Genomic DNA, 7,977 nt, shown 5'->3' with positions numbered 1-7,977 from the left:
AACTTGTGTCATATTGCACAATATGATAGTAGAGGACGAACGAGACGGATACAGTCTTACTGATACATCTGAGTTCGAGTCAGGAGAGTCAAGCAGAGGTTCGAAGGTCAAAAGGAGAGAAATTTTGCATTCAGATAATATGCTAGGCATGCGCAATGAAGTTCGGGATTCAGGGAAACATGATAGGTTGAAAGCTGATTTAGTTGAAAATGTATGGCAAAAATTTAGTAATGAATAATCTTTGTATGTTCATCAATTATCAATGTAACGAATAAAATTTTATAAAATTTTATAAATTATTATATTTTATTCATGTATTCAAAAAAAAATTCAAAACTAATTTTTTTTTAAAAAAAATATTATTTTAATTCCTATGAACCCATTCTTCGGGTTCACTAATGCAGAAACACAATACTAAGAAGTTCATCACTATTCATGGTCCTACCATAAATATATTAAAAAATTGGTATGAACCCCAAAGGGCGGTTCACCAATGTGGATGCTCTAAGGGGCATTGAATCCACTATCTGACATATTGATAGGGTGTAACTAACCACTAGACTGGTAACAATTTTTCAAAAATTGTGGCCGGTTAAATACATAATAATATGGCGGCTGCAAACATGTGCTTCTTTTACTTGTTCTCAAGGCCGGCTCTGCATATGACTCTAATTTAATAGATTAGATGTTTTGTCTTTCTTTTCTGAATTTGTATTTTTTGAATTAAAAAAAAAATTAAAAGAGAGGAATACATGAGAATACAATTTTTGGATCAAGAGTATATCAGCAATTGATTCTATGTATTCGTATCTTTCAAAAGTTTTATATTATTATTGCAGTAAAAAAAGTAAATTTTGGTTTATTTGGATCGTATGTGTGCACAAACCTATACAATCCTAGGAACCCTAAAATAACAAGTAATAACAATGTAAAACAACTTGAAGCAAAAAAAAAAAAACAATGCTAAACAACATAAAAGCTAAACTGTCTCTGTCCAAGTCCATCATTGTCCCATACCATCATTGACCAATCATTGTCCAAGTTTATTTTCTAAATGACCCAAAAATAGACTAGAGGAAGCCAAAAATAAACCTTAAAATAGAATGACCCAAAATACATTTTTCTTTAATAATCTCTTTAAATAAGTATGTTAACAATTTGATTCTTCTTGGTAAAATTTCAAGAAAAGACAAAAGAAGAAACAAACAAAAAATAAAAATGGCTGGAAGGATCTTTCTCTTTTTCCTCTCCGTCGTTGTCACGGTGGTCATCGCCGGAAAAGCTCCACCACCAACATTTACCGAGACAGGCAAAGCCTTAGCAGAAAAACTCTGCGAGAAATCCGAAGACAAAGCGTTTTGCATTTCAAGCCTAACGTCACGTCCCGAGGCAGACACCGCAACTGCACCCAAATTAGGCGTCATAGCGTTAAGCGTCGCGTCTACAAACGCTTCCGACACGTCTTTGTACATCAAATCAAAACTGAAACAAAGAAACCTCGAGCCGGCGTTGGAAGACACGCTTGACGATTGTTCTAAGAACTACTTAGACGCAGTCGCGCAGCTTGACGATTCTCTCGCAGCTTTGCTCGCGAATGCATACATTGACGTTGATATTTGGCTCAATACGGCTATTAGCGACGGAGAGGCTTGTGAAGACGCTTTGAGCGAACGTGCTGGTAATGACGCTGAGCTTGCTCGTAGGAACACTAATTTCTTGAAGCTTTGCAAAGATGCTCTTCTCATCAACACTATTTTAACTCCATAAATTCAAAACTTGTTGCCGATAAATTTTTTATATTGGTTTGTTTTTTGTACTTTTTTCATAACTGGCTTCATTTATGTGTTGGTTAAATTAAATGAACAATGTTTGAAATACTTGTATTTGGTAAATTTTGAATGCACTTGTATACTGGAATATATATATATATATATATGCATGTTTTCCTATTTTTGCTGATATAAGTATATAACCAATGGAACTGTTGGCAACAAAAATCTAGTTTATGTTCAAAAAAAAAAACTGTTGGCAACAAAAAAACAATGAAATTAATCAAGTTATGAATTTTGCTTTCCCATCTACCTTACACAATGAAAATAAAGAAATATATATTATAATTGATTTATTACATAAGTCTTTCACAGCAAATAAAAAACATAAAAGCTATCTAGAACATTTAAATCAATCAAACTAATGTACCCAGAGTACTTCAAGTTTGAATTCAAGTTTGAATAATATAATAGCCGTTTATTGTAAGAAAATTAGACTAATGTAAATCTATATGAATGTGCTGGTAAAACAAATTAAATATTTTTGATATTAACGTGCTAGTAAAACTAATTATCGGTCTTATTATTTTTTACGTGAAACAAATTTAATATCAAAGATGATATTGAAAAATTATTAATTTGTATGTGTTGAAAAATATCTATAATTAAACACTCTAGTGTTATACTTGCACAGAGAAAAATGACCAGACAGTAGGATGAACATACAAATGTAATAATGTAGATAGTCTGTAAAACATTATAACTTGCACAGAGATAAATGAATGTATTTCACAAAATGATAAATCAATTAAAAACAAAGAAAACAAAAGATTCTGAAAACATCATGTTCATCAATTTAGTAGTATGTAGGTTCAGAGGTGAAGAAGAAAGGACCAGCCCAGTAAAGCTTGAAACTCTTGTCTTCAAGAATACGGTACTTGCTTAGTGACTGTCCTTTCACACCTTTGTTCACATCGGTCGGGAAATTGCAACCAGCGATTGGAGATTTGTGAAGGAAAATTTTGCACTTGGTCACCATCCTTCCTTCACGAAGCTGCGAAGGAAATAAAGTGGCAAAGAAGTAACCTTTAGCATCAGTTTTGCTGCTCATCATTGAGACTGGAACTATCTCTTCCCCATATACGTCTGTCTTCACACATGTAACTCTTGCCGTCGCACCTGAAGTACACAAATGATTAGTGCCATTCAGTTAAAGAGTATATATGCCGTAGCAAGTAACAATTTTCCTAGGAACGCGTATACATCTGGCTCAGACTTTTCCCCGAGCCCACAACCAATAAAACACAATTATTTTTGTTAGTAGCCTAATCATAAGGCGGAGGAACTATATTTGTGAAGGATTCCGCCTTATTGTACTCCAATTGTCTTCTACCATTAGAACTAACCTAGGTATTCAATTTTAGGTTGAGTTTTTTTAAAAAAGGCATTCAATTTTAGGTAAGTTTCAGTTCGGTATTTTTGTTTTAGTTTTTCGGTTCTAGAAATTTAGGAACCGTTCTGGTATTTATGAAATTCAGTTCAGTTTCAGTTTGGTTATTTGGTTTTTTTGTTCGGTTCGAGTAAGTAAGTTGGGAAACAACTAATATCCAAAAAGGTTTGGATCTAATTCGGTTCTAATTTTTAGATAATTTGGGGTTTTTCATGTTGAATATCGAGCAATTCAAATTCTTCAAATAAAAATATTAAATAATTTGGATAATTTTAAATATTTGAATAATTCAAAGTTATAATAATTTGGTTTATAAAGAATATTTTTAGGATATTCAAATATTTTAGAATTAAATATTTTTGGTAGATTTTGATATTCGGATATCCATTCGGTTTTGATTTGATTATTGCTTTCCGGTTTTAGGAGTACATGATCCACTCTTTCATGGTATACAAACTCAAACGGAACCTCATTTTTCAGTTCTGTTAGCTAGGTTCTTCAGATCGGGTAAATGTGTTAGGGGTAATAAGAGCAGTTCGTTTTGGCTACAAAATAAGTAATAGATTACCTTGAATTGGGTAAGATTTATCACCGGACTTGCACATGATGACACCTTCAACGGCGACCGGAATTAATTTTCCGTTCTCGGGGTTTGCCTCGTCACCGTAATAAGCAACTGAGGATATGATTAGAGATGAGAAGAGAACGAGAGAAGCAGCAAATGAAAGGCGTGAGAAAGCCATTTTATTTTTGCTTGCTTTAATTATATGTTGGACTGGAGAAGAAGCAAAGTGAATTTTTGAAAACTAGTTGCATGGGGTTTTATATAGGCTAATATATAGCGTTGACAATGAAGGGTAACTTTCTAATTAATTAGGGTTTAGGGTTGACATGACGACAACTTGTGATATGAACGTGCATGCACGGCATACAATATATAGTGTTATAATGTTTCAACGTGATAGGCATAAAATGGTGTGTGGGAATGGGATTCACCACTTCCAAGTTCCAAAGTGATATAAATTAAGCATTCATTACATCTATTTAATACTCCTATATTTTTATACTCCCTCTGTTCCCGAAAATAAGATTTTCTAGAGTATTCACGCTTATTAAGAATTCAATAAGGATGTGACTGGTAACCATCGAGGAACATTAGGAATGATTAGGAAAAGAATGAATAAAAATAAAATTTTAGAAATGATGAGGAATGAGGGTTCTTTATCAAAATTAACAAGGAAAAAATTTGCATTATAATTCTCTACAAAAAAGGGAATGAGAAGGAATGAAGAGGAAAAAATATTCCTCATGAATGGTAACATTTTTGAGGAACGTTAGAGAATGTAGCGTTCCTCTTCATTCTCTTGGTTACCATTCAAACCCTAAATGTTTATAATTTAATTTATTTGTTATTTTATTATACAATTTCTAATAACTTTCCACCAATGAAATTATTCTCAATTAATGTTTCTCGAAAGTATAAAAAAGTACTTTAATAATATAGAAAATCTATCTTTGTGGAACAAGAAAAAGTTCTAAAAAATCTTACTTTCTGGAACGAAGTTAATAGAATATACATGTGATATATTCTACAAGTAATTGTTTCTGTGTCATAACCAAAAATATTGTTTTTCTTTCATCATATAAATAATTTTCATTCTAATATTTAGGTTTTATCTTTTTTATTCATTCATGGTCGACAGATTCCACTTTACTTATCATAAGCTATACTGTGTACGACAGTGATTTCAAACCCAGACCCTTTCATTTTTTTTTTGCGGAGGCGAGTGTATGCACAGCACGGGTTCTAGGAAACTCTTCTAAGGTTAGAGTGAATCGGAACCTTCTCTTCTCTTGTTCGTCTACCGCTTCAAAGACGGTGAAGATTACAAGTTTTGAAGAGTTCATCGGGCGTCAACTATTCGAAAGCAACATTGGAAGTTCTGGTAACCAAGGAAACGAGGTGCATCCCACTTTCTCGTCGTTCTCATCAATAGTTGACATTGAAGGATTATTGCAATGTTTAACAGAATGCGTCGGAAGCTAGTTATGTAACATTTAAATTAGGTAATTTTGTTCAAATCGATTACAAACCGATGCTTAATTCTCGTTTTCAGGTTGGATTATTATTTCTTTAAAAAAAACTATAAAACAACAATATGATGCTAATGCTCTTTTATGCTTAGTCTTGAAAAAAATCCTTTAGGGTTTTGCTTGGCTTCCCACAAGTAGTCAAGTGTTTCGTAAGAATCCATTAGCTATGTTGTATCGCATTCTCTACTCAATAGCGGTAGGCAAGATAGAGGACATTTTTTTTTTTCCTCCAAAAGTAGATATCATTTCCAAATAAAACCAGAAGGGTGAGAGTTAACAACAAAGCTTACTAAATAGACAGGAAGATCAGAAAGACTTTAAATAAATTGTAACTTATGTGAAGTATAACTTATTTAAGCCATCTCAAGCTTGGAATCTGTCAAACCATGTAGAAAGATACGACTCCACAGGGTGTCGTTGTGGTGAAATGCCGGCAATTCTCTCTCTATCTAGACCAAGGAGCATTGCCCGAACCTGGAGATGAACCTCTTTAACGATCATGATAATTAGTTTATGCAAGATAGAGGACATGTTTGTTTTTTTGTCTGAGATCTACCAGATTCAAACATCACATCCCCCAGTGGTTTCATAATGTTGCAAAATCAGTACTGAGTATATAATCTTGGAGTTTAAATAACTAAACACAATTTTAAATAAATAGTTTCACTAATGGCACAGCTAATCCTTGACTTAAAATACTCACTCATTTCATTTTCAACTATAAGATATTCCAATTGATTGGAATGGAGTAGTTGGGATGAGTGGAAACCTTGATGATTCCAACATTTTATTGTCTTACTTTCTATTTTCACGTTTGCGTTTTGGTTTATGAAGATCTAGAGTTGGTTTTGAATTTTTGGAGACTAAAAACGATTTAGTAAGAATTATAATATTGTTTTATGAATTTGAGAATCTATATTTGTAAATATTAACATTTAAAATTTTGGGGGCTCAAAGCCAATATTTCACTTTGCTATATATCTGTAACCGATTCTATAGGATTCAACTAACTCCCTTTGAACACTTACTAGTTGGGAAATATATATCTCACCACTCTTTCCTTTGAAACCTTTCCACTCAAAGATCTCATAAAGTCGCTGACAAACATAATTAAGGAACGGAAGTACATAACTCGGTTGGTTCCATTGCATGAAAGTGGGAGGTCCTCCTCAAGTTTCATGAACATATGTGTAAACAACGTCCAAGGAACACAAGTAAACACTTTAAGATGTTTGATGTAGTTAGCTCATGTACAAGAGCAATCTTACACGCTACAAGAGGAGAGACAGTTACAGCGTTACACCACAATACCTGCAATGAACCAAACAACACAATTAAATGCTAGAGAGAACAAATATAAATCAAGAAAAGGTCAGATTGTAATCTGTCGTGGCCTCTTTTATTCAAAAACAAAAAGGGCTCTCTCTTTTCTTCTAAATCTGTTGGGCCTACGTTATACTAAATAAAAAGGTGATTTGTTATGAGGTTTGTGAGGATTAGTAGTTAACTAATAATAACTCACTAACAATGTGTATATGATTTAGTTTCTTTATGTTAATTTTGTGAGGATTAGTTAATTAATAACTCATTATGTTAATTTGAGCTTTTACATACTGAATTTTAGAGTTGATCATGTTTAAAGAAACAAAAATAATAATAATCTTTTTTACATATTTTCTGAAAATGTTTTACTTTCTTACATACATTTTCACGAACAATAATAATTTGATCAAGTCATGTGCAATTTTTTGTTTATCTTTTTCTGATAAAGAGGTCTTATTTGCAAATGATATCAACCTGATCCAATACCAGTAGAGAGAGAGAGATTTTGCCAAAAATAATTACTCTCATCACCGAATCCAACACATGGTCACGTGTATCCAGTTGTCTCCTTAAAACGACATCGTTCTCTTTCGAACAGAAAGATATTTTCAACAATCGCAAAAGTCTCCCCGAACGAAAAATCAAATCTTTCGTGAACCCAAAAATGTCACGTCTCCCGATCCTAATCGCCGCCTTCCTCCTCCTCGCCGTCGCCACCGCCGAATCAGACTCCCCGACGGCGTACTCCCTCCTCCAGAGCTACAACTTCCCCGTCGGAATACTCCCAAAAGGAGTCGTCGCTTACGATCTCGACACGTCAACAGGCAAATTCCACGCCTACTTCAACGGCTCCTGCAGCTTCTCCCTCGTGGGCTCGTACCAGTTGAACTACAAATCTACGATCAGCGGCTACATCTCCGAGAACAAGCTCACGAAGCTGAGCGGCATCAAGGTGAAAGTCCTCTTCTTGTGGCTCAACATCGTCGAGGTCGTTAGGAACGGAGAGGAGATGGCGTTTTCCGTTGGGATCACGTCGGCGAATTTCGATATCGAGGAGTTTCTGGAGTCGCCTCAGTGTGGGTGTGGGTTTGAGTGTGAGGAATTGAGCTCCGACAAGTTTGATAGAAGCTTCCCTTTTGTCTCTTCGTCGTGAAAAGATTTGTCTTTAGTTGTTTTAATCTGTTGTCCAATAAGATCTGTTCTTGCCTTTGGTTGAGGAATTAAAATCTTATATTTATGGGATCCAAAGTTGTGTAATGGACATTGTGAAGTGACACATCAGTGAATCTAATGGTGAATTTGGGATAATTTATTATTTGAAATGGTGAATCTTGCATGAAA

At 34.1% G+C, this 7,977-nt stretch overlaps 3 protein-coding genes across 3 annotated transcripts; 2 read left to right on the top strand and 1 right to left on the bottom strand.

The window, feature by feature from the left end:
- Positions 1–1,181: 1,181 nt before the first annotated feature.
- On the top strand, positions 1,182–1,909 carry LOC106333864 (putative pectinesterase/pectinesterase inhibitor 26). Its single transcript, XM_013772256.1, has one exon. It carries the CDS (start codon positions 1,219–1,221, stop codon positions 1,765–1,767), a length of 549 nt encoding a protein of 182 aa, XP_013627710.1. The 5' UTR covers positions 1,182–1,218; the 3' UTR covers positions 1,768–1,909.
- A 576-nt stretch (positions 1,910–2,485) lies between these two features.
- On the bottom strand, positions 2,486–3,994 carry LOC106333943 (proline-rich protein 1-like). The gene is made up of 2 exons (XM_013772323.1): positions 3,788–3,994; positions 2,486–2,948 (listed from the first exon to the last, which is right to left on the bottom strand). The coding sequence occupies exons 1-2, from the start codon at positions 3,960–3,962 to the stop codon at positions 2,626–2,628; spliced, it is 498 nt and encodes a 165-aa protein (XP_013627777.1). The 5' UTR covers positions 3,963–3,994; the 3' UTR covers positions 2,486–2,625.
- A 3,204-nt stretch (positions 3,995–7,198) lies between these two features.
- Positions 7,199–7,977, top strand: LOC106331497. The gene has a single exon (XM_013769873.1). It carries the CDS (start codon positions 7,301–7,303, stop codon positions 7,787–7,789), a length of 489 nt encoding a protein of 162 aa, XP_013625327.1. The 5' UTR covers positions 7,199–7,300; the 3' UTR covers positions 7,790–7,977.

Source organism: Brassica oleracea, chromosome C3, assembly GCF_000695525.1.
Source record: "Brassica oleracea var. oleracea cultivar TO1000 chromosome C3, BOL, whole genome shotgun sequence".
NCBI lineage: Eukaryota > Viridiplantae > Streptophyta > Magnoliopsida > Brassicales > Brassicaceae > Brassica > Brassica oleracea.
Note: the sequence above shows the minus strand (reverse complement) of the source record. Positions and strands in the feature narration are given on the sequence as shown.

What these genes read in the sequence shown, in the direction of transcription:
- LOC106333943 (XM_013772323.1), bottom strand. Translation starts at nt 3,962, where the DNA reads ATGGCTTTCTCACGCCTTTCATTTGCTGCTTCTCTCGTTCTCTTCTCA. An exon ending in TAAATCTTACCCAATTCAAG is followed by an intron (nt 2,949 to 3,787) that starts GTAATCTATTAC and finishes TGTGTACTTCAG; the next exon opens with GTGCGACGGCAAGAGTTACA.
- LOC106331497 (XM_013769873.1), top strand. Translation starts at nt 7,301, where the DNA reads ATGTCACGTCTCCCGATCCTAATCGCCGCCTTCCTCCTCCTCGCCGTC.
- LOC106333864 (XM_013772256.1), top strand. Translation starts at nt 1,219, where the DNA reads ATGGCTGGAAGGATCTTTCTCTTTTTCCTCTCCGTCGTTGTCACGGTG.